The sequence below is a fragment of the Desmodus rotundus genome, chromosome 2, assembly GCF_022682495.2.
Source record: "Desmodus rotundus isolate HL8 chromosome 2, HLdesRot8A.1, whole genome shotgun sequence".
In the NCBI taxonomy this organism is placed as follows: domain Eukaryota; kingdom Metazoa; phylum Chordata; class Mammalia; order Chiroptera; family Phyllostomidae; genus Desmodus; species Desmodus rotundus.
The window spans coordinates 131,788,155-131,815,873 of NC_071388.1; the positions used below are offsets into that span (position 1 = coordinate 131,788,155).

General features: G+C 34.7%; 1 protein-coding gene across 1 annotated transcript in view; it reads right to left on the bottom strand.

Annotated features, from left to right (window-relative positions):
- LRP1B (LDL receptor related protein 1B) overlaps positions 1-27,719 on the bottom strand; it is a 1,720,016-nt gene that overhangs the window by 442,452 nt on the left and 1,249,845 nt on the right. Inside the window, exons 35-37 of the mRNA XM_053919407.2 lie at positions 26,292-26,432; positions 21,710-21,835; positions 20,062-20,193 (exon numbers count right to left, since the gene is read on the bottom strand). Of these exons, the coding sequence (XP_053775382.1) occupies positions 20,062-20,193; positions 21,710-21,835; positions 26,292-26,432 (399 nt within the window). The remainder of the gene's footprint in view (positions 1-20,061; positions 20,194-21,709; positions 21,836-26,291; positions 26,433-27,719) is intronic.

Here is a 27,719-nt window from a genome sequence, read left to right on the forward strand (position 1 = left end):
CACACAGCTGAGTGATATTTAAATCCTATTTTAAGGGGATATCATTTCTATTAATAAAATCAAACTTTGATTTTCCACATTTTCAATAAAAAGTGATGCTCTACAGTGAGAAAGATTTTTAAACCATGCTACCATTACTCTTGTGCCTGAGATTCATTTTCCTTTCTGGATTTTCTATGATCAAAGCTGCCACACCATTGGGGTCTCAGAAAAGTCATTACTAATTACAACAGAATAAATGAATGCCCATATAAGAGAATTATACAGCAGCAACAGTGGCAGGAGAAGGGCTTTGTTTTATAGAATCTATTAATCTGAACAGAAAACTATTCTCTTAGGTAAGAACACTAAATAACCACTGAATGGATAGAACTGTACTAAATCTAATTATAGTAAATAAGAAATAAAAAAGCTATGTTTCAGCATTTATTCTATTTGTTCTCTAATGAATAATGTTTTTTGTGTATGTTTGTATATATAACATATATAGCTTTTGCTCCAAAATAATTGTATATTATGAGTATATCAAATATTTTAATGGAACTTATATTTTAGAGAAATTTTAGGTTTACTGAAAAATTTAGTGCAAAATAACAGAGGCATCCCATAAATCACCTGTCTCCACACAGCCTCCCTGCTATCTAAATCCTACACCAAAGTGGTTGGCACATTTTTTACAATCAAGGAACCTACACTGACACTTCATTATAACCCAAAGTCCCTAGTTTACATCATGCTTCACTCTTGATGTTGTATATTCTATGGGTTTGTCCAATGAATAATGACACATATCAACCATTATGCATTATACAGAGTAGTTTCATTACCCTGAAAACCCTCTGTGCTCCACCTCTTCATCTGTCTCTTTCCGCTCAACCCTGGAAACTACTAGAAATTTCACTGTCTCCTTAGTTTTGCCTTTTCCAGAATGCCATGTATATTAAATCATTTATTCACTATGATTTGGGGATAATGTAGTCATAAACAATTTTTTTCTAATTTTAGATAAAATTTTAAAAGTATAATCAAGTATTTATAATTAAATTACAGTTAAGCCCATTATAATTTATAGCTACAACAAACAATGATATAATCTTGGTGCACTCATTTAATGGCTATATTAAATTCTACTTCAAAATCCTGTCCTACTTCTGCAAAGACATTAGTCATCTCCCTAAAATAATTATCATTTAAATTGAGATTTAACCATTTGTTCTCATGTTTCTTGCACAAAGTGTATGGAAGTGCTTTCTCAGACAGAGTTCAGACAGTTCAGTCACTGACTCATAAATCCTCAAATAGTAAATACCTAGAGGTCCACTTCCCAAATGACAGCATGAGGACCCTAATGAACCTAATCCCCAGAGATCCAAGCATAACTGGTAAAAATTATTTAACAAGTAAAATTATCTCAAAATTGACCCAATGGTATGTAGTAAATAAATTTTAAAGTGTTCAAGAAAATCTACCATATCTTTGTAAAAACGGTTTCTCCCTCCATCTTCCCAGTTCAGCTTGATAAAAGATCTAATATGGACAGGAGTAGATAAGAAGATAAGTTCCCATTTCTTCTTGACTCTCAATACAGACTCACCAGGAAAAACAGAACACCAGCATTTCTCATACCCTCTTAATCCAAGTTGCAAAGGCTAAACTGCAGAGTTCCCAGGGGATCACAACCTCATTCAGACCCCATCACCCTGCTCACAGAGGAACAGTTCAGCTTTAGGGCAAAGCTCCTGCCAAGACAGGCAAGCCAGAGGCCACATTCCATCTATTGCCAGGGTCAGTAACTGAGATTTTATCAGGGTAGAGGAAGAGTCCATAAGAATAGAGAACTCCAAAACCATCCCCAAAGGAACTGACTTTATTGAAACAGTATTGAGAAGTTCAAGTCCTGGTGTGTTAACTAAAACAATAGAGATTTTAGTTATATGCAATTAAGAGGAGGCTTTAGGTTTTGAGATACACAAGCAAAACTGTAGATCAACCAGCTAATCAGACAAAAAAAGAAATTGAAATGAAAATCAAAGAAGAGCCTTCCTAGAGTCAGATAAAACCTCAAAGACTGGTCTCATGAACTATCCCTGCCAGATTTAATTGTATCAGAGAGGAACAATTTATAACAGAAAGCAGGGTCAAAAACATTAGAACAGTCAGCCAGCACTTAGTGAACCCTAACAGGTGGATTTGATACCAAATGAGAAGATCAAACTCAATAAAGATGAAAATAATATAAATTTATGTTAACTGGCTACAATGGAGTTGAATGACAAACTAATAACAAAAAGATATTTGGCGATCAGATCCAAGATGGTGGCATAGTAGCTGGCAGCTCCATTACTTGCTCCCTGACACAGACAGGACTAGCAGTCAAAACACAGAGTGGATAGTGAGTGAGTGCATCTGTGAGTAAGATCGTACATGGGTGAGAACACAAGGAGTGTGCAGCAGTGGGCAGAAACAGACCCGCCTGCAGGGCACCTGGGAGTCACTGGCCCAAGCTTTCTAAGCGAGCTGGCTGCCCAGCTCAGCAATTCTAGCTGCACAGAGTCAGGTCAGTGGTAGACTGGCTCAATAGCCACCAGCTGCCTGAGTGGAGAGAGAAGGCCTGGGAGTGCAGGCACCAGAAACAGTGCTGCAGGAGCAGGCCTGCCTGAGGCTGAAGAGCTCTAGAGGGAGCAAGGTCTCCAACATGCCCTATGTTATAATATAGCTGCAGGGCTCTTTCCAATGCCATCTGGTAAGCTCCAGAGAGAAGCTTTATCTAAAATTGTCTGAGGCTCTGAAAGGCGGTGACCAGCCCTGATGGAGACTGTGTGATTTTTGGGGAGGGGTGTGAATGGAGAACAGGCCCCCGACAGACCAGTGCTACAGTGTGGAGACCACATAGAAACTCTTAAAAAAGAGAGCTGAGGCATGACCCAGACTGGGCAAAAAAAAAAACCCAGGGCTCGCAGGCCTGTGCGCTGGCTGCTTTGCTAACCGAAAACTTAGTGGGATAGAGTACACTGAAGGAACAGTAGGAGCTGAACCAATATGGCTGGTGGGCAGGGAGTTGTCCAGAGTGGAGAATTCTGCCCATACCACCTGCAAGACAGCAGCAACTGGGCCCGGAACACAGGAAGTGAACATCTGAGATTTGCTGCAGCCAGCCAGGTCCCCCCCTTACAGACAGGAAATCCCAACAACCCCCTGTGGATTACAGGCTCTGCACATCAGCGAGTCCAGGCTCAGGAGTATCCTGCTTGCATACGTTAACACAGGGGAAAGAAGAGAAAGCTCTTCCAGACACTGTGAGCTACACCCAGCAGAGCAGAGAGAACAGAGATAGGCACAACAAGGCACTATCTTCACTCTTGCATAGCTTCTTAACACTCATTTCATATCCTTCAAGTTTGAGCCTAACATATCCTTCAAGTTTGGGCCTAATATATCACCAGGTTGGGGGCGCACAATAGGAAACCACACATTGATGTTTTTCTCCCTCTCTTTCTCCCTCCCTTCCCTGCTCTCTAAAAATAAATAAATAAAATATTTTTAAAAAAAGGATTATAAGAGAATAATATAAATAACTTTATGCCAAAATAAGATAATTTAGGTAAAGGAAAGAAACTTCTCAAAAGATACAGACTACCAAAACTAACTCAAAGATAATTGAAAACTTGAACAAATCTATAAAAAGTAAAGAAATTGAGTTGGCAAATCTGTCACAAAGAAAAATACCCGGCCCAGAAAGTTCTATTTATTGAATTCTAACAAACATTTATAGAAAAAATACCAGTTCTTTACAAACAAACTCTTCAAAAATACAAGATGAGAGAACATTCTCAACTCATTTTCTTAGGCCAATATTACCATTATACCAAAACCCCAAAACAGACAGTATCACAAGAAAAAAAAATCATCAAACTGTTATCCACCTGAATCCAGTAGCATATTGAAAAGAACTAAAAGGTTTTTGTTCCATTAGTTCCCAAAGTTAGCTTGCTTTAATATCTGGAAATATGTTAATATAGTACACCATAGCATCAGAATAAATGACAAGAGGTATATAATCCTCTCAATACAGGAAAAAAAATGACAAATTTCAACACCCCTTCATGATAAAAGCACTTAACAAAGTAGGAATAGAGGTATTATCTTACAAAACAAAACAGCTAACTCATATGCTTGTTACCTAATACATGATTTATATTTTCCCCTTAAGATTATGAACAGAATAAGGATGTCTATTATAGCCATATCTATTTAACATATACTAGATGTTGTCTCCAGGAATATTAGGTGAAAAAGTGGAAAGAAGGGAAGAAAAATGAAAAGCAGGAAGAAAATTAGGGGGGAAACAGACAAAAAAGATGAAGGAAAGAAGAAATAGAAGTTGAAGTAAAAAGAAGTAGAAGTAGAGAAAGGCGTAAGTTCAGCTTGTTGCGGGATATAGAATCAATATGCAAAAATCACTTGTTTTTCTCTATACTTATGATAAAAAATCCAAAAATAAAATAAAAAATTCATTACAGAGAAAACCAGGATGGAGGCATAGGTATACACACTGTGCCTCATTGCACAACCAAAAGAAGGACAACAACAATTTAAAAACAAAAAACAACCAGAACTGACAGAAAATTGAACCATAGGGAAGTCCGACAACCAAGGAGATAAAGAAGAAACATTCATCCAGACCAGTATGAGGGGCAGAGACAGGCAGCCGGGGTGGACAGGACTCGTGGCAACGCAGCCAGACCCAGAGACGTGGCAGACTGTGGAATGAACAAGGCAGGCAGTGCAACCACTAGCAGACCCTGCAGCCCCACATTCCTGCATAGATAAACCCGTAGGGCCAGACCCAGAGACTTGGCAGATTGTGGAGCGAATGGGGCAGGCTGGGCTGCAGCTAGCAGACCCTGTGGCCCCACATTCACGTGTAGATAAACCAGAAGGAAAGGCGGGGGATCAAAACAGATTGCACAACCCAGGGCTCCAGCTTGGGGAAATAAAGATTCAAACCTCTGATTGAAAACACCCGTGGGGGTTGAGGCAGCAGCAGGAGAAACTCCCAGCCTCACAGGAGAGGTCCTTGGAGAGACCAACAGGGGCCTAGAGCGTGCACAAGCCCACCCACTCGGGAATCAGCACTAGAGGGACCCAGTTTGATTGTCGGTAGCGGAGGGAGTGACAGAAACCCAAAAGAGAGTGGAGCAGGTGCCATTGCTACCTCTCGGCCCCTCCCCCACATACAGCCCTCACAGCTCAGTGACCAACGTTACCCCGCCCTGGTGAACACCTAAGGCTCCGCCCCTTTATGAAACAGGTGTGTTTAAACAACAACAAAAAAATGGCCCAAATGAAAGAACAGATCAAAGCTCCAGAAATAATTCAACTGAGCATCGAACAGATAGCCAACCTATCAGATGCACAGTTCAAAACACTGGTAACTAGGATGCTCACAGAATTGGTTGAATTTGGTCGCAATCTAGATGAAAAAATGAAGCCTATTCTAAGATAAACAAAGGAAAATGTACAGGGAACCAATAATGATGCAAAGGAAACTGGAACTCAGATCAATGGTGTGGACCAGAAGGAAGAAAGAAACACCCAACCAGAAAATAAGGAAGCAACAAGAATTCAGAAAAATGAGGAGAGGCTTAGGAACCTCCAGGACATCTTTAAACGTTTCCATCTGAATTATAGGGGTGCCAGAAGGAGAAGAGGAAGAACAAAAAATTGAAAAGTTATATGAACAAATAATGAAGGAGAACTTCCCCAGTCTGGCAAAGGAAATAGACTTCCAGGAAGTCCAGGAACCTCAGAGAGTCCCAAAGAAGCTGGACCCAAGGAGGAACACACCAAGGCACTTCATAATTACATTACCTAAGATGAAACAGAAGGAGAGAATCTTACAAGCAGCAAGAGAAAAGGACACAGTTACCTACAAAGGAGTTCCCATAAGACTGTCAGCTGATTTCTCAAAAAAGACCTTACAGGCAAGAAAGGCTGGCAAGAAGTATTCAAAGTCATGAAAGACAAGGAACTCCATCCAAGATTGCTCTATCCAGCAAAGCTTTCATTTAGAATGGAAGGGCAGATAAAGTGCTTCCCAGATAAGGTCAAGTTAAAGGAGTTCATCATTACCAAGCCATTATTATATGAAATGTTAAAGGGACTTATCTAAGAAAAAGAAGATCAAAAATAGAACAGTAAAAATGACAGCAAACTCACAACTCTCAACAACCACACCTAAAACAAAACAAAAGCAAACTAAGCCAACAACTAGAACAGGAACAGAACCACAGAAATGGAGATCACATGGAGGGTTATCAATAGGGGAGTGGGAGGGGGAGAGGGGGGGAAAGGTACAGAGAATAAGTAGCATAAAAGGTAGGTAGAAAATAGACAGGGGGAGGGTAAGAATAGTATAGGAAATGTAGAAGCCAAAGAACTTATAGGTATGACCCATGGACATGAACTATAGTGGGGGAATGCGGGAGGGAGAAGATGGGCAGGATGGAGTGGAGTGAAGGGGGGAAGTGGGACAACTGTAATAGCATCATCAATAAATATATTAAAATAAATAAAAATAAAAATAAAAAATTCATTACAGTAATATAAAAGGGGCATAAATTTAACAAATGTAGTGTAAAACTTATAGTATAAAAATGAAAATTATTTTGAAAGAAACTAAAGAAGACCCAAGTAGATAGAATAAGTAAATAAGTAAATAAGAGTAAATAAGTAGACCCAAGTAAATAAGATACCATTTCATACCCTTTAGAATGAATATAGTCTTTCAAAAGACAGTAACACATTTTGGCGAGGATGTGGAGAAATTGTACCCTTCATGCACTGCTGGTGGGAGGGCAAAATGTTTCAACCAGTTTGGGAAAAGTCAGGCATTCCTCAAAAGATAAACAGAGTTACTATATGATTTACTAAGTTTATTCCTACATATATACCCTAGAAAAAGAAAAACAAATATCCAAACCAAAATATGTAATACATGAATGTGCCTGGCAGCTTTATTTATACTTATCAAAAAATGATAATAAGTCAAATGTCCAGCAGTTGATGAATGGATAAATAAAATGCCATATAACTATTCAAGTTAATATTATTTGGTAAAATATAACCAAGTATTGATATATGTTACAACATGGATAAGCATTATGCTAAATAAAAGAAGTCAATCACAAAGTACCACATATCATATGATTCCATTTATATGAAATGTCCAGAACAGGCAAATCTACAGAGACAGAAAGTAGACCATTGGTTGCCTGAAGGCTGGGATGTTACAGGAAATATGAGAAGTGAGTCTGAAGTTTCCTTTAGGGTGATGAAAATGTTCTAAAATCAGATACTGGTGATGGTAACTGAACTCTATGAGTGTACCCCAAATCCCTGACTTCTGCATTTTAAATATGTGAATTCTATTGTATGCATATTATATCTCAAAGAAGTTGTTAGTTTATACAAGGAAATTCTAAAAATTATTACATATGTTGAAATAGATTTATAGCAAAATATAGGAAACAATGAACATGTTAAAATATTGAAAAGGTCAAAATATGTATGGTAATTCACATGATATAATAATATACTCCTTTTAAAAATAGTATTTACAAATTGTTAAACATAACATAGAAAGTGTTCATTAGAATAGTAAGCAAAAAAGAGCAAGACAAAATCTTATCAATTATGAGATTATATATTTTAAAATAGCATGAATATCAATATGTGAAAATATTAATAGCTGCTGTCTCTGTAGTAGTAGTCCACGTTATTTTTATTTCAATTTTGTTTCATGTTTCCTAATTTTGCAAATTTCTTATAATGTAAAATTTGAATAAACATTTTTAATAAATAAGAATATTTAATTATAAATTGTGATCTGTCATCAACAAGTAATTGAACTAATGACTATTACTTCACAAACTCTTTTAACATTGTTTAATAATAGTTGAACTGGTAGATATCTATTTTTTTCCTATTCATCACCATTTTGAGTTAATAGAGCTTCACATGAACACTGAAAATAATTGCATATGCAAATATACTCACTGGTATCTCTTATTAAACATATCTACACATTCAAATTTGAGTCAAGTGAACTTAAAACATCAGTTGCTTTATCACTAAAATAGCATTAAAGGAAAGCATTTAAATTAAAACAATTATAAAGCTATAGTCACATTTTAAATAAGGTTATTAGTAAGAATCACAAATAAATCTTAGCTCATTGTCCTACTAATCATAATAATATGCCTAAGTAACAAAATAAAAATTTTGAATGATTTTATTCAGGATTTAGAAAATTTTCATATATAATTACAACTCTGAATTACTGTGGAATTATCAATCCTTTTTAGTGTCTTAATATTTAATTTGTAAGGAAAACTTTAATGTAATTAGGATCTGTTCTCTGAATATTTATTTTTCTCCTAAAGAAAAGAACAGATTCTATAATATAGTCTAATTTTCGTGTTGGAGCTAGGCAATTGTAGTTCTGATTCTGTTCACAGAGGTTTTAATGATTGTTGACCAAGAAAATAGATGGTTTTACAAAATAGCCTGTAGGTTGTTACTGTTTAAACTGTTAATATTAGAAGTTGAAAGTCAAAAAACTGGAAGAGACATCTTTTTATTTTAAGAGGTGGTTAATTTAAGTCTTTAAAATACTACACAGCCAGAGATTCACAACCCTTAAGTAATCTCTTCTAGTATTTAATACACTGACAATCAAGCACCATATCTGCTTCCGTCTGAATTTTTTCCTGTTTAATGTACATGTAGCTCCTCTCATTTAGGCCTCAGTAAAATTAAATAATAAAGAAATAAAAAAAAAACTTTTAGACCAAGTAAATAAGTTCTCTTTTGTTTTTTAACCTAGTCCTGGATGAATTTACTGATAATACCCATAGCAAATGATGAGAGAGAAGATGTTATCCTTGGGAAAAGATTCATATAATTGCTCATGTGCACCCACCCCAGTGTGCCTAGAGAACTGCCAATCATTGCTAAGTACTTGGGGGCTCCCTTCCTGGACACAAAACTCTGGGCAGGATCACTTGATGCAATACTAAGTAACTATGTAAGCATAGTTATTATTCGACAACACTCAGTCTTTGCTGATGACAGAAGAGAAAGTAACTGCATTAATAATTCTGCTGGTGTTTATACGTCTTTGTATCTTCTGGGAAATCCTAGACAGTAATAAGCAATTTCTTGATAGACCTTTTCTTAAAGAGCTTTGCTACCAGAGTTATCAGTACAAGATTTGGTGTATGCTAACATTACATGAAGACTTTTCCAGGTACTGGTCAAAAATTATAAATGGTGGTTAGAAGGAGTTGCTGGCTTTTGTTGACGGAGTTTTTCTAGAATGGCGGCCAAAAGCAATCTTGGTAAATTCATGACATTAAAACAGACGATAAGATGAATACGGTAACACAAAGTAGCTTAATGACAAAGACATTGGGTCTGTTATTATTGAGATCAGTAGTGTTAAACCAGGGGCACACTTCAAAATCATTGATAACGTATGCTAGATTTGCTCCAGTCTAGTTTTCTCAGTCTTGGCACTATTAGTATTTAGGGGTGGACAAAGGTTTGTTGTGGGAAACTCTCTTGTGTATTCCTAAGCAGCATCCCTGGCCTCTACTCAACAGATGCCATTAGCACCCTTTCAGGGATACAACCAAAAATGTTTCCAGATGTTGACAAATATAATCTAGGGTACAAGATTATCCCCAGTTGAAAACTACTGCCAGAGACTTACTAAGTTTGATACTTAGTACAAGGACAATCAACAAGCCCTTGTCCTAAGCCTGGTTTTATAAACCACACAACCTGAAAGATTAGATATCTCTGAGCCTTTGCCTTACATTATATATTTTTTGTTGTTGAACATTCATTTTTAGATATTTCTGGAATATTTCTCCACTTTTGTCTTATGTACCCCATTGTGGCATAAGAAAACTAGGGCTTGAGGGAAATTATAGATATATATTTATTTCAAACCCTGGCTTTGTCCCATCCATCTGCAAAGTGTTAGCAGACTATTTAATCTTTATCCTTTGTTTTCTGCCTGGAGAACTTCTCCCGGAATCCAAGACTTACTATTAATTAGAGGCAACATGGGATCAAGACCATGGTCCTGGTTCTTCACAGTCACGCATCCTCACTTAGTTTAAGCCGGAATACAGAGGCTGTCCATAAGGAGCATCACTGATAACCCAAACAAACCATCAACATTCACCTCTTACAAAACAATATGTGGGCATAATATGGATAACACATCGAGAACATTATAATAAATACCTCCAATGTGGCTACCAATGATACCTACCACCTGGTATCCATACCCTTCTCTAATCGCTTCTGTTTAAGAGTGGGCTAGAATTAGTTTCTAATAAACAAAATATATCAAAAGTGATGGCATCTCACTTCTGAGATTGGGTTACGAAGGTCTGGCTTCCATTTTGCACCTGTCCTTTAACTCTACTGTTCAATAGCTCTAACAGAAGCGAGCAGTCACGTTGTGAGCTCCCTATGGAGAGGCTCACATGACAAGAAATTGAAGTCAGTTGTCAGTAAGGAGTTGTGGTTTTCTGTCAAATAGCCCACACGGAACTGAATCTACACAACAGACACATGAATAAACTTGGAAATGGGTCCTCCCTAGTGGAGCTTTCTGATGAACCGAACCTCTGGCCAACACCTTGATTGCAGCCTCATGAGACGCCTAAGCTCATAATAAGTGTTGCTTTAAGTTTCTAAAACTTGGTAACTTGTTATACAATAATAGATAACTAATACCAACACAATAATAAATGATTTTTTCTCTTTATTCTTTTCCTCCTTTCCATGACGATGACCAGATGAGACTGCACCATTAATCTCTGCCTTGAAGTTTAGCAGCGGTGACCCTATACCTATACCACCATTCCCCCAAACCCTGAGCCCTGATATTGCCCATCAACTTTCTCCAAATGGTAACTAAAATATGATTAAAAGTCTCATTATGAAATTATTAGAGATCTCATGTTGATTACTCCACTACTGGTTGTTCAATTCATGGCTTGTTTGTCAATCTCAAGGGCAAAAACCCCAATGCATATCCTGAATGCAAAATTTAGTTTGTGCATCCCAAAGCCACCAACTCTCCTTGGCATACATAACACATTCCAAATCCCAGTTGCTTCATTGGTAAAATAAAGCCAACTTCCTCAACAGATTTTCATGAATTAAATTGCATAAATACATACCGTTTTTGAAACCTTATTCCTATAATGCAAGTACTCATTGAATATTAAGATATTTGGATGATGTCATTTTAATTTCTTCCTTATCCAAACCTAGTCTTTCTAATGCACTTGCAAGTAATTAATTCCATATTTAGGCTTTCTACTTCATCCACGTTCTAAAAATACTAAGGAATTCACAGGAATAATTACTTCTTTTTTCAAGTCCTCAAAAGGATCTACTTACTACTTACTGCTTCTGATTAAGAATAAGGCCCAATATTAAAAAGGAATTAAACATCCATTGCTTAGTCCAAAAATCAATTAAATAGCTGTTCTTTTTCTCTATTAACTAGAAAATTTTCTGCTTGATTAAAAACTAATGACTGTCCCCTCCCCACTCCCCCCTGGAACTACTATAAAGGACACATGGACAAAATCAAGGGGGAGGGTGGAGGTGGGGGAGGGAGGGGGGTTAGGCTGGGGTAGAGTGGAGGGATGGGGAGAAGAGGCATACAAGTGTAATTGAATAACAATAAAAATTTTAAAAAACTAATGAACAACAATCTCAGAAGCTGAATCATAGCTTTTGTTTTGTTTTGTTTTTCTGAGAGCATGTCAAAAAGAAAAATGGACTAATAGATACTTGGTTTTCTTAAAATGGAGATAATACACTTTTTCAAGGTTAAAGTTATACTTAACAATATTAAGGAATCAAGGTATCTATGCTAAAGGATACCTCTTCATTATCATTTAACCTGTCAGCATATTCAGGGTTGAGTTTTTGGAAATAAACAAGTGCAGGTCTATCGTCTCAACTCAGAGTGCAGAGTAAGTTGAAAAACACTCCAAAAGTTAAACTATCCATAAAATACTTTCATCAGATATTTTAATGTACTTTAGTTGGATTTACGGGGCTGGATTGAGATACTGTGCTTTGCTCAAACACACGCAGTAAAGTAACTTGCCAATCTCTTGGCAACTACCAATAGTTTACTGTGAAGTAGTATAACTAGAATTTGTTGAGATTGAGGTTCCTGCGTTTTGATCAGGAAAAGAGTAGAGAGACATCAGAGTACCAGTTTTTGAATGTAGCTCTGCTGAAGTGAATCCTAAGCAGCTAAAAGGAAATACAGCAGCATAGGGTGACTCGGGAAAGGGGCAAAGGAAAGGACCTGAAACACAGATTGCATCAATTTCATGTGAATTAGTCTAATGCTGGTGCTGCGACTTTTGTTTCATGACAAGTGCTCACTGCTTGAGAAAGAAGTCTCATTAGATTTGCTTAAGTGATTGTCTCAATACCAGAGAAAATAATACATATCCCAAATAAGTTGATCAAGACTTTAATCTTAATAGGCCACCAATATACATTTCCTGGGCCTTAGGGTTTTAGGTTACTGATTGAAGAATTCGGATGCTTAAGAGAGGCTTGCTTTTTTGTTTTGTTTTGTTTTAATGTTTTAGGTTTAGAAATTATATTTAAAAACAAGTGTGAGACATTTCCACTAAGTTGACTTAAAATACTTTATTTTGTTATTTATGCTATTTTTCTCCCAGAAGATGTTGAAAAGCTTTTATTTTCTAGTAGTAGTCAGTGCTTTACATTGTGAAAGATTTACTGGATATGACCATCTATAGATACAAATTGTTTATATGATTTGAAACAGCCATCTTGAAGCAAGTTTGAAATGGCAATACAAAGTTAATCCACTGTCCCCGGAACAAAAACGAATGAACCACCCCTAAGAATTCACTTTGTAGTCAAGGAAATGTTTTCATAAAATTGAAAATATATATATTAATGCAACAGTATCACATTTCTTAAGCTGTTGCTGTTCCTGACATAAAAATAAAAATTCTTTCTATCATTCATTTGTGGTCTTGGTTGATGACAAAGTGACTACTAGAAATTTTTTTATAAAAATAGTAGTTTCCTAGGCCTCCAGGCATAGAAAAAGGAGACATTGACTTGAGGGTCACCTGCCTCAATTATTAAATGGGTTTTGAGATTATATGATTCAGTCTATAATTCAAAAGGAAACATGATATTCTAGCAGCAGAAACTTGCAGAAGTATAATGTATTTTCATCATTGTGTGAATAATGGTCTGAATAAAATTAGTTTCAGTAACTACCAGTGCAAGATGACGTAGTGTAGAGAATTAGAAGTAGGGTACTCTATTACTGCACAGAAGTAGGGTCTCTGGGTTCTAGTTCCCTGATCTGTGACATGGAAGAATGCTACTAGGTGTGATCACATACTCCCAGTTCTAATATTAGAAGACACATGTAAACGTTATGGTACTGTTAAGGGAAGAGTCTTCTACACAAATAGCTGATAGTCAACTGTTTCAATATGGCAAAGATATTTTGTCACATAGTCTCCCTTAGTGATTTATTATTAATATATGCTATTGTAGAGCACTTTTATTTATTTTTATAGTTCATTTTTATAGTATTTTTTGTTTTTTATTGTATTTTCCCATTACCATTTAGTTCCCTTATATACCCCTCCCCCTAGCAATCACCACACTGTTGTCCATGCCCATGAGTCCTTTTTTCTTTCTGTTCAACTCTTCCACCCCTTAACCTCCTACCTGCTTAGCTATCATCCTGTTCTCTACCTATGAGTCTTTGTTTTCCTTGATAGTTCAAATTGTTCATTAGATTCTACATATGAGTGAAATCATATGGTATTTATCTTTCTCTGACTGGATTGTTTCACTCAGCATAATGTTATCCAGGCCTCTCCATACTGTCTCAAAGGGTAAAATTTTCTTCTTTTTTATGGTCAAGTAGTATTCCATTGTGCAAATGCCCCATAGCTGTTTTATCCACTGATCTAGTGATGGACACTTGGGCTGCTTCCATATCTCAGTGACTGTAAATGATGCAACAATGAACGTAAGGGTGCTTATGTTCCTTCAAACTAGTGTTTTTGGTTCCTTTGGTATTATTCCCACTAGTGGAATAGCTGAGTCAAAAGGCAGATTCATTTAAAATTTTTTTTTAGGTATCACCATACTGCTTTCCACAGTGGCTGCACCAATCAGCATTCACACCAACAGTTCAAAAGAGTTCCCTTTTCTCCACATCCTCCACAGAACTTGTTTGTTAATTATTGATGATAGCCATTCTGACAGGTGTGAGATGGTGTCTCATAATAAAGGCCATATATGACACACTCACAGCCAGCATCATACTCAATGGGACAAAACTACAAGTGTTCCCCTAACTATCGGGAACAAGAGGCAGATGTCCACTTTCACCTCTCTTATTCAACACAGTACTAGAAGTCCTAGCCACAGCAATCAGACAAGAAGAAATAGAAGGCATGCAGATTGGAAAGGGAAAAGTAAAACTGCCTTTATTTGCAGAAGACATGATTCTGTTCATAGAGAACCCAAAATATTCCACCAAGGAATTACTAGAACTGATAAATGAATTCATAAAATAGCAGGGTACAAAATTAATATCTAGAAATCAGTTCCATTTTTCTATGCCAAAAACAAACTAAAAGAAAGGGAAATTAAGAAAACAATCCCATTCACAATTGCTTCAAAAGTGTATGAATACTTAGGAGTAAACCTAACCAAGGCTGTAAAAGACCTACATTTGGAAAATTATGACACTGAAGAAAGAAATTGAAGGAGATGCAAATAAGTACAAGCACATACCGTGTTCATTGATAGGAAGAATTAACATATTTGAATGTCCATACTACGCAAAGCAATCTATAGATTCAATACAATTACTATCAGGATTACAATGATATATTTCACAGAACTAGAAAAATATTTCAAATATTTATATAGAATCATAAAAGGCCCCGCATAGCAACAGCAATCCTGAAAAAGAAGCAAAGTTGGAGAAATCAAGCTACCTAATATCAAACTATACTATAAAGCCAAAGTAATCAAAACAGCATGGTAGTGGCATAAAAACAGACACATAAGTAGATCAATAGAACAGAATAGAGAGCAATAAACTCATATAGTCAACTAATATCTGACAGAGGAAGCAAGCATAGACAATGGGCTAAAGATAGTCCATTCAATAAATTGTGTTGGTGAAATTGGACAGATATGTGCAGAAAAATGAAATTAGACCACCTTCTTACACAACACACAAGAACAAATTCAAAATGGATTGAAGACTTGAATGTTAGACTCAAAACCATAAATATCGTAGAAGAAAACATCTCAGCAAAATCTCAGACATTCCTTGTAGCAACATTTTATCAGCTATATCTCCTCAGGTAAGAGAAAAAAAGAAAAAATAAACAAATGAGACTACATCAAACTAAAAAGTTTTTGCACAGCAAAAGAAAACATCAACAAAATAAAAAAACAACCCACAGAATGGGAGAATATATTCACTGTTAACAACTGATAAGGGGTTAGTACCCAAAATGTATAAAAAACTTACAAAACTCAACCCCCCCAAAAAACAACCCAATTAAAAAATGGGCAAAGGACCTGAACAGACACTTAACCAAAGAGGACATACAAATGGCCAACAGACATATGAAAAGATGCTTGATGCCACTAATCATCATAGAAACACAAATTAGAGTAGTTTTAGATTTACAGCAGAACTGAGAATTCCCATATATTCTTTCCTTTCCAAGACACATAGACTCCTCTGCTATGAGGACTGGTATATTTGTTACAAGTGATGAACCTATAGTGTCACGTCCATAGTTTACATTAGGTTTACTCTTGGTGATGTGCATTCTGTGGGTTTTAACAGGTACATGATGACATGCTCATTCAATGTTTTTGTTGTCTTACTGGCCAGATCACTATGTGATGGTATGAAAGGGATTAGAATACTCCCCATGGTGATTTCCAAGAAATGACATTCAAATAATCATACTTGGATACAATCTTAAAAATAAATCCGTACAGATCATTCATTAATGCATTAACCTCAGAAACTAGTCCTTGTTACCTTTATCCTCCACAGCAATTTAGCTGTTATGTTCTACAACTAACAGGTAGCAATCAACATTTGTTAACATTGAGTTGGATAACTCAAATTTGCAAAATAGAGATTAAAGATGAAAAAATATAAGCTTGAAAATTTTAGATAAATAACTTTCTCCAAGTAGAATGTCCTCTATTCAAGTTAATATTCTATTATGTGATTATTATGAAAAAGGCATAAATACCACAAAGGTGGCCTGGGGGAACTGAATAAAGCATTACTGGAGATCACATTACTAACTAGAGCAATGGATTTTGTTCTGAAGGCTTTTTGACTAAGTAAATGTATATCCTTCAAAGCATCAAATAAAATAGCCATTCATCAGGAGGATTATCACCTAGAAGGCAAGGGTTTTCAGAGCTTAATTTTTTTTCCCCCCAGTGGAACAGAACTTTTCCAGTGAAGCGATAAGAATACTTTGAACATTTTACGTTTAGCCACAGGGCCTCCTTCCTGGTGGATACTATCCAGAATTGCTTCCTATGGTGTATGAGATCCTTTTACTGCAGAAAACTCTAATTCATTTGGACCAGGACCCAGCAAAGGTTCATATCTGTTAATCCTCATAAAATGTACAGGTTTAAACAATGTGTTTATCCCTGTAAACTGTGGTAATTAAATAATATTACATAAATTATAGTTATACTTAACAAATGATTATTCTTCATACTATGTTCTTATTATGACTAGAAAAAGGGGCAACTGTGCCCTTCCATCCGTTATCATATATTTGATTGATCATAAAGTAGGGGTTATTTCCCTGAGATGAATGCCACTAAAAATAAGAAAATATAATGTCTGTAAAATAGAGGAAAAACAGTAAATCAGGTAAACCATAAAGCCCTTGGTTTAAGAAACAATGAGGTTTACTAGGCAAAAGTTGTTTCTCCATCGCTCTCAGGAGCAATCCAGTTATCTTCCATCCTCCCTCCCTGAAACAACTTCACTCTACAAAGTCTGAGTTTGTATATTGTCTATAATAATATAAATCAAGGTGCTGACACTTATTCTAATTCTAACACATTTTCATGAGACACAATCAGTAAAGGACCAGACTGTAAAGGAGAAGGAAGCCAAATGTATGTGAAGATGGTGAAAGTGCTTCATATCACCACTACTGCCATCATCATCATCATCATCTCCTTCAGTATTTAGTTGGTATATTGCCTAAATACACTGCTAGCCTCCTAAGTTTACATTTAATAACTTCAAATAGTTAGTAATTTTATTTAATCCTTAAACACCTGCTCTACAAACTATTCATTAGCATTGTTATTATTATTAAGTTCATGTCACTAGGGAAATTTACTAACCTACTCGTTCTGGCCCCAAGAAGTTAAGAAACAACTATTATTCTACACAGATAACTGAGTAGAAAATATAATGTGAGTCAAAACAACAGAAAACAAAATCTTTGCTAAGTAGGAGTTTAGTATAGCTTCCAGGGCACTTTTATAAATATATTTCACATGGTAATTGGTATAATTTATTACTTTTGATTATTAGATAATTTTACTATATTTTTAGCACCTATGTGTATCAGGTACTATGAAGAAAACCTTTGCACACATTGACTAAATATTTCCAAAAGTTGAGGAAACTGAACTTGAGAAAAATGAAGTAACCTACTCAAGATCACAGAGCTACTAGTAAGCTACTGGTATTAAATCTAAGTTGTCTGTTGCAAAAGTCTGGCTTTTTCACACTATATGTTTAACTGGCCCCTAGGTCTCTAACCTTTTCTAATTAAAAAACAAACAAAAAACAAAAAAAGTTTTAGATAGCTGTTTTCTTTTTGACAAGATTTTAAGAGGTTCTTGAACATTCTAAATTTATATAACTATTCCATACACCTTCAATTTTTCATATTTAGAAGAAATAGATTTTCTAAAAATAGTATATCTCTAGAAATGAAATTTTAAAATATGGCAGGCATAATATGAACATGAAGTCTTACATAACAACCACTGATTTATCTGAAGAGGCTTTTCTTTTTCCACTGTATGTTTTTGGATCTTTTGTGAAAAATTAGCTGCCTATAGCGAGGTCTGTCTGGAAAAAGCCCAGCCATTGTTAATATAATGAGAATGGTTTGAGCAACACTGATGTAACCTGGCAGCCAAGGAGAGTGGACTGGAAAGCGCATGTTTGAATAATGACAACTTCACGGTACTAGTTAGTAGGGGTGGTACACATCATTGAGTGAACACATGTACTGTGTGGCCATCACATTCAAAATAACTGAGTGAGTAGAGCAATGAATCTTTATCAAATTTTGCATTAAGCTTGAACATTCCTCTGGAAAATATTCAAATGATTCAGAAGGCTGCAGCTATGGGCAGCTGGTGATTGGCAGCTTCATCACAATAATGTTCCCCACTCACACATAATATATGGTGCAGAGTATTTTTTGGCAAAACATCAAATTGCCTAGATGACTCAGTTCCCCTACAGCCCAGATTTGGCATCCTGTGACTTCTGGATTTCCCCAAAACTAAAATCACATTTGAAAGGAAAGAGATTTCAGACCATCAGTAAGATTCAGGAAACTATGACGGGACAGCTGATAGTGATTGGGGGTACAGTGTGAGGTTCCAAGGTGCCTACTTTGAAGAGGACTGAGACGTCATTGTCCTATGTATAATGTTTCTTGTATCTTGTATCTTGTTCAATAAATATTTCTATTTTTCATAGTACATGGCTGGATACTTCCTGGACAGACCTCATATAGGTGTGTGTTTATTTCTGGGTTCTCAATTCTGTTCCATTGATCTGTGCATCTATTTTTCTGCCAATAACATACTGTTTTTATAATTGGGACTTTGTAGCATAATTTGAAGTTGGGGTGCGTGAGACCTCCAAGTTTGTTCTTGGAAAGGCTCTTTTAAAAAAATAGAATATCTGTCTCCAAGCATTTGGTGCAAAATTATTTGTACCAAGATTATAAATCAAAAAATATTTGTTGTTAGCATTGAATAAAATTGAGACTTTAGAAATGTAAAAAAAAAATACTGGGCACATTCATGCACTTCAACACTAAAACATTAAGTCAGGAAACACATCGTTTAGTTGGATGAGAGGTAGAGACATTTGTTTTAACAAGTTTAAACCCTCATTTGTAAAATGATAAATCTGAATATCATGAGAGAAGCATATCCGATGTTTATAATATCTGAATTTAGCAGTTAGCACCAAAAACAAAACAAAACAAAACTTGTTTACTTTGAAAGATTTAGAAGTGTCAACCATCTCCAAATCATTTTTATTAGTGACAGCAAAATATTAGTGTCCAATCTGCTTTGTTTTATTGTTTGTTAAAATAAGAAAGTAAGGTAAAATCTAACCTCAAAATGACACATACTGTACTCAAAAGTAATTTAAAATGGCTTAGCATTAATAAACATTTTGATTATTTGGATTTCATTTGCTACTATCTGAATTAGAATATAAGATAATCACAGTCTGAAGATATTTTAAATAAGATTATTTTTAAGTATGTAATAAATCAAAATGTTTATATATTTTGTGTTTATTATTGGTTAAAAATAAAACTTTTATTTGAAAAAAAGACAAATACAAATAAAAGTAAAGCAACCAAATGCCAATCGTGATGTTTTCATGCACTTGCAATTCAAATGCTAAACTTCAGGAGAATTGTGCCTCATTATTTTTTTTAGAACATTGTGTATTTGGCTTAAAAATGCATCTGTAATTTGCTTTCTTATTCTTCATCTCGACAATCAGAGTACAGATGGAATGGTTATATTCCCATCATGCTTAATACACAAGTGAAAACATTACATATAAATTATGAATAAAAAGCTATTTACCTGCATGAAAATCTATTCCCACAGCAAATGAAGTTCCAGTTATAGGCATCAAAGCATCCGTTTTGTCACTTGGTTCCAGAGGTATTCCCCTGATTCCTTCATGAACAGAGTACATGAGAAATGACTCTATACCTAATTGGGTAGGGGAAAAAAGTCCAAAATGAATATTTAACATCAAAATAATTCATTAACATTATTTTTAATGATCTGAATTTCCTTCATAAGATTATACTTAGCTTTCTTCCTTTTTTGTTAGTTGTATACTATATTTCTGAAAAGTTAAAAGGTAAGTACATTAGTTTTTCTCAAATTTGACTATATATCAAGATCTCCTGGAGGAATTGTTAAAACACATATACCTGGGCCCCATCCCAGGGGCCTGATAATTTGAATTTCTAAAAAGTAGTGATGACACTACAGGTCTTGGGACCATAAACACTGAGGTAAGTAATATTTGCCAGAATCCTTGGCCTCACCATCAAAATTCACCCTCTTCTTCTCTAAAGCTCATGCATTTCTTTGCTTATGGAAAATAATCACTTTTGATTTTAGATTAACTATATCAATTATTTTTCTAATAGAAGTAGACTTCTTAAATCCTTTTGAAAACTAAAAGCACTCTAAGTGCTTAATTTTTGCTAATATTTTGCTCTTTCAGCATTAAAGTATGTTCTAAAATATGCTCATATATATATATATATGGTGACTACCAGAAGTCTGCACAATGATGTTTATGAATTTTCCTAATATGTCAGAAAATGTTCATTTATATATACTTATTTTCTTATTAAAACAAAAATGACTAGGTTTAGATATGTCTTCACCACTGTTTAATTGTGTGACTTGGGCATGATAGTTAATCTTCTATGACTCAGTGCCCTCATTTCTAAAACGGGAGACAATAACCCTGCTCCACGAGGTTACTATGAGGACTATGTGAATCAATATGCTCAAGGCTTCGGGCAGTACCTGTACGTGAGTGTCATCTAAATATGTGATTTAAAATAAAATAATAACATACATGTGTCTCACGTAAGATTGAAGCATTTTTAAATAAAATTAAGTTATAGCCACTGTGTCATAAATAATATTGTTATAGAATATAGAATAAAAAGATTATTCTATAACTATTGCTCTTTGGGACTAGTAGAACTAGAGTCTATGAAACAAAAAACAGGAAAACATATTATAAAGTTCCCATTCTTCTAAATGTTCTTCTCCCTCAGTTAAGCAAATCTGAGAATTCACATTCTCTCTAGTACTTTCTCTTAAGTAGTTAAAAGAAAGTAAACATAACTTTTTTACTTTCAAATAAACTATGTCCAAATTGGATTGTAATTATAGTGAACCACCTACTGTTTTTTATCTCATTTCAATTTGCAAGTAGCCTCTATTGGATTTGGTTAAAGGTTTTATAATACACTGTAGTTCCTGAAAATAACTACAAATTTAGAAAGTTTTATAAGAACAGAAATACTTAAAATACATTAAATACATTAAAAACCCTACATATGATACTAAGTAGTGTATCATTGTCCTAATTACAAGCCAGTATTATATTTTCCTAACATTTATCTGATGTTGGTTGTGTAATGTCTGCATGAATGAGGTGAATGCGTCAGAACTAAGGTTTTTGAAAACATCATACCTTGACATGACATGCGGTTCTTTTGGAGGAAGTATCCCACTGTACACATGCAAGTCCTTGTAGTTTCAGATGTCGGTAAACAAAGTTGAGAGCATCCACCATTATTGAGTTGGCAGGAATTGCTGCCTACATAGAAGGAAAGCAAACAAAATTAATGAAATTCAAGAAAAATAGAAAGAACAACATTCATTGTCAATAATTTGAACAAATGTTTATGCTACTGTTGATTTCTAAATGCGCTATTTTATACTGACTAATATGAAGAAGCAGATTACAGTTGAAGTCTGCCCTTACAGAATGGTAAATGGAGATCTAATACACAACATAATGATTATAGACAACAATACTATAATCATTTTATAGTATTAATTTAGCTCCGAAGACCACTCAGTGTTGCTAAGACTAGAGCTCAGTTGCTCCCACCACAATAAATGGTAATCATGTGATGTGATGGTGGTGTTAGCTAAACATACAGTAGTAATCATATTGCAATACATACAGTCAGCAAGTCAACACATGGTACACCTTAAACTTACACAGTGTTATACCTCAATTATATCTCCATAAAAAATAAATTTAAAAATAAAGAAGTCATTAAAAAGATTTAAAGTAAAGGGAGACACATCACAAAAGTTTTAGTTAAAGAAAATCAAAAGGAAATCGGTTTGTCATGAATACTGTCATATACATCCGTTATATTTTAAGATCAGACAAAACAGGAAATCGTCACTTTTTGACTTCTAATTTCATTTTAACTGTCCAGGTACTCCCTTTTTATGAGAACTTTAATCAAAGGTCTCAAATAAATGATTATTAAGTTGTATTAGTAACTCAACTCAAAGATTATACCACTAAAAAGGATTTTGAAAGCAAGGAAATCAATTTTGTCTTTCCTAGGAACACATTCTTCTAAAGTATCCTAAAAAATGTGTTTAAATACCCTGAAGAGCCATGTAATTAATTGGCATACTAACATTCCTTATTCCCTTGTAGTAGCAAGGACAGATATTAGGTAATCACAGGTAGACAGTTTATGAAGACGTTCCATTGAATTTACTACATCTAAAGTGGAGTTAAAGCGAGTGAAGTGAAGTAATTTACAACCTTACTTAGTAAGTACATTAAATATTCAATTTTGCAACATTTCTATTATTCTAAGACATGAGATGCCATTTACTGGATGTTCAAGCTTTGATAGGAAGTGCGGTAAATCCAGTGAGAGATTAAAGCACATGATGAATGCTATATATCCATAGTGCCCCATGTAAAATTCAAAGTGCCAGTGCCATTCATTATTCCTGGTCTGCTGAAGTCAAGTCAGGCTGACGGGATTTCATCGTCAATCAAGCCTTTCATGAGCTCCGTCATTTTTGAATTATGAAATACCCGCAACTTGTGAGATCTTTTAGTAGAAGATCTGCCACGTTTTCTGCTCACTTACTACAGCAGGTGTCTTATGCAGTAGCACACACTGGGATTTGAATTGGCTGAACTTGTGAAATAATTACTTGTATTCTCTATAAACTAAATTAATTAATGCATTCCCAAGTTGACATAATACTAAGGTGAAATATCATGTCTCCGATTTTTTAATAATGATATAATAATATTTATACATTTATAACAATTCTATACTGACAATATACATAATTCATTCTATAGAAAAGAATGTACAGTATGTTAACACAATGCTGATCTATAGATATATACATTTGGATATAAATTTATTTCAACTACCGTTAAAGACTGAAAAGCTGGGAATTGATTGACAAATGATGCTTAACTGTAAAATTTGAAGAAACACCAAATTGGGAGAAAACACTGGAATTGAAGACATAAATATATTAGAAAATAATATAAATTTATGAAAACAAAAGAAAATGAGGCATTATAGAACCTTGATAATATCAAAATTATGTGAAAAAAGAGTTTCTTGTACTGTGCATTTTTAAACACAGTTGCAGTAATAGCAATATATAATACATTTATTTTGTGATAAATAATAAAATTAATCTATGTCAACAACTATGTTGTACGACAATGCACATTTTATGTGTCATTTGTTTAGTCTCTAAAGGAAAATTGATAGTGAAGAAGAGAAAAAGTGAAAAGAAAATGAAATTTGTCATTATTTACAATGAGTATCTTTGTCCATATAATATAGATTTGATATAGGAAAAACATTAGAGTAATTGCTAAAAGTGACAATTTTGGTAGTAATTATCTAGCAGGTTAGGAATGCTAGCTTGGTTTAATTTAGTATGTTGTGATGATGCTGATGTTCACACCTCCTGCCTCAATTCTCTAGGGGAGCTAGAAAGTCCACTTGACTAAAGGAAGTCTCAGCACTCCAGTGATCTATGTCAGAGATGATAAATGAAGGAGCTAATTGTACTTTGAAATGCAAAGAGGAGTAACGTTAACATCTTAGTCCTAAATTGCTCATATTTCATACTAATGAAGCCTTTAAGATACCCACTGTAATTCTGTTAATGGGATTGTCTTTAATACAGATGTTTTTTACAGCATATTATTCTATTAAAAATAGTATTTTCACTGCATTTTAAGCTTATGCATATTATATCATTAATTTCTTTTTGCAAGGGCTCCTGGTCAGCTTCGTAATACTCTTACAGGCACAGCATATCCAAATGTACCTATATAATCAAATCCTTCCAAAAAAAATGAAGAAAATCTTCTCACCTTGAGCAAAATGAGCCAAGAATAATATACTAAAATTTTCCTCCAAGAAACTTTACTGAAACTATATCAGAATAAATAGATGTATTATGTTAATTTACAAATTCAAACAAAATATACATTTGGTCACATTTTTAAAAAGTGAATATATATATATTTTTAAAGTCCTGTTTGGAAATATAATATGTTTCTCTATCTCTTTTGTATTTTCTAATCTGTGTTTTTAGGTACAATCTCATCAAGTATGGACTGTGAACTAAAGTTTATCATAATACTGTAAGTTTTTACACAATGAATACATTGTATTAAAATCCCTCCCAAAATCATGATATTTTATTGAATTCCAGTATTTTATTCCTAGCTAATAATCTATTTCCCATGACTTGAGTACCAGTAAAGTTGTTTATTTTGATACAGAAAATGTTCCATTATGGAATTGTTAGTGAAAACAATACTGTTTATCATTATAGACAATGACCAAAACAAATGTCCAACACCAAGTACAAATTTGTGCTAAAGAGTTTGGGTGTTGGTGTCTTCTCAACCATGAAAAGGACAGAGTAATCACTGCAGATTATTTCTTAAAGCAATTTTCCCTTAAAAGAAATTTTTTTTCATTAAAAAGAAATATGTTTCCTACTGTTCCTGTCAAGAAAACATTTCAGCCCTGGCTGGTGTGGCTTACTGGACTGAGCACGAGACTGCAAAGCAAAGGGTCGCTGGTTCGATTCCCAGTCAGGGCACATGTCTGGGTTGGGGACCAGGTCCCCAATAGGGCATGTGCAAGGGGCAAACACACATTGATGTTTCTCTCCCTCTCTTTTTCCCTCCATTCCCCTCCCTCTAAAAATAAATAAATAAAATATTTAAAAAAATAAAAGAAAGCATTTCAGACCCATTTTTTGCCCCTGGTCTGTACAGGGAAAGCAACCATGAATCTGGTCTTCATTTGTCTGTGGATGTGCAGGTATGTATGGCTCTCAATTGATGTCTCCAACAAACCCGGCCTACTTAACAGTTGTCACCTGCCTTCCAAATTGGTGATCCCCTTGGGTCACTGTTCTTATCTCTACTTTTCTCTGCTTTGGTCTACATGCCCACCTACTTTAGATAGAAATTAAATTTTTTTGAAATGGTTTTCCTAAGTATAAAGATATATGAAGCTAAAGATTCTCAAGGCAGTGACTACTGTAAGAATGTAAATTACAGGAACACATTTTTCCTAGGAAGGGAGTCCTGCTACTGTATGGATTATGAAGCAAAAACTAAGAAAGGACTAGCAGGTGTGAGGCTGTACTGTCTGGCATATCTAATCAAATTGCCATTCGGGCAGTGTGACAAGTCCAGCTATGCAAACCATCTGTTAGTTCTCTCACTCCATGTCACTGCACACCATTGGACAAGCAAAAACAAAAAGCAAAATGCTTAGAGCCGAACAATGTAGTGCGCTTGGGTGTGAAATCCTTATGTCGACATAGTCCATTTGAAGCCACCTAGTTCATTGAGTTTCTAGGTTTAATTATAGATTACATATATTTTGCTGGATTTTTTTTCCTGTATTTTGTTATAGAAAACTGAATAAGACCACTTTGAAGAGCTGACACATCAATATTCCTTGGGAAGCTTTGTTAATGTTTTGAAAGCTCATTATACGCCTCACGTGAAAGTCATTCCTTCTGTTGTATTAAGCAGTGTTTGCCTTTTATCCCCTTTTATTTTATTTTTATTTTTTTTAATTTTAATTTTTTATTGTTATTCAATTACAGTGGTGTGCCTTTTTATATTAGAAGCAAAAATAGGAAACTTCGACTATTGAACTGAGGAAAAAAAGAAGACATTATACATTCAAGAGGTGGTGCAAATGCATTACAGCGTGACTTACCTTGCTGTGCTTCTCTGTCGTACACTTTCATGTGCACAACCCCAGCTGTCTTGTTTCTTAGGACCGTGGGGCTCCTGCCATCTCTTTTGCTGCAGGTCCCCAGCTGAGCTAAGTTTTGGTCTGCCCACCACAGTTTCTTATCTATGAAAATAAAAAGGGTTTTATGGAAAAGATAAGCATCTTATTAAATAATAATAAGCTATTTAAACTACAATACTTTATTATATCCTTTGTTATATTCTCAACACCTGTTTCTAAGGAAAACAGTAAAATCACTTTTACTTTTAAAAATGTAAACCATAGTGACATTTTGGTGTTTAAATATTCCTACTCCCTTCCCAATTAGAGCTTCTTGGCTAACTTTCTTTTTTATTAAATAATATATGATATAAAATTATATTTCCAATTAATGTGGAATATGTATTTTATTATTTGCATCCTTAATGATGATAATAGTAGTATTGTACTGTATGTGTCAATAGATGGCAAATCCAACAAAATATCTTAAATATCTAAAAAAAGATTGTTCTTTAACTTGTTTAAAGTATATAAGCTTTCAATCATTTGTATTTTTTATTACTGGATTCTTCAGTTATAATTTTTTAATTTTTATACAGTTTATGTCCCTTTCTCCAAAATTTTATTGCTGCCTAATGTTAAGTTGTATTAAGTGCTCATTTAGTAGTAGAGACTGCAACGTACCACAGGTAAAACCAAAAATTAGTCCTGACCCTCAGGATGTTAGCATTTTACTGAAAAATTATGCATTCATCATTATATCATTTTATATTGCCACAGCAAAACCATGAGGAAACTATTGTTATTCTCTTTTCTTAGATAGAAAATATAAGATTCATAGAGATTAAATTTCTTAATTAAATTTAAATATTTTGCTTCCTCTCTCCAAAACTTGTGTTCTTTCTAAGTCTCCATGTTAAATGCATAAAAAAAAAATTTAAGGTAATGCAAGGATTTAAACCAAAGTTCTTAATTTTAAAGGTTTTAGAATTTGTATACATTTCAACAAGAATCAAGTGATAGTTGATATCAAATAATGGTCTACCCAGAAGTTAAAAGTAAGTTTATTTATTTCTATGATCAAAAGAATATAGTCTTTCCCTTCAAGGTACAGTTATTTTAATTCAAATGCCAGGATATTTTGATTGAATCAAAACCTAGTTTCAGGTATGGCGAGAACAGTAACAATGCAAGCATCAACAATACTTATGCCTTACTAAATCTGTAACCCCAGAGAAATTAAATAATAGGTAGCTACATAAGAGATTTATCTGAGAAATGGGACTGAGGATGGGAAGGTTAACATTCTTTACAATCACCCAGATATGGAAGCAGCCCAAGAGCCCATCAGTAGATGAGTGAATAAAACAGCTGTGGGACATTTACCCAGTGGAATACTATTCAGCAGTA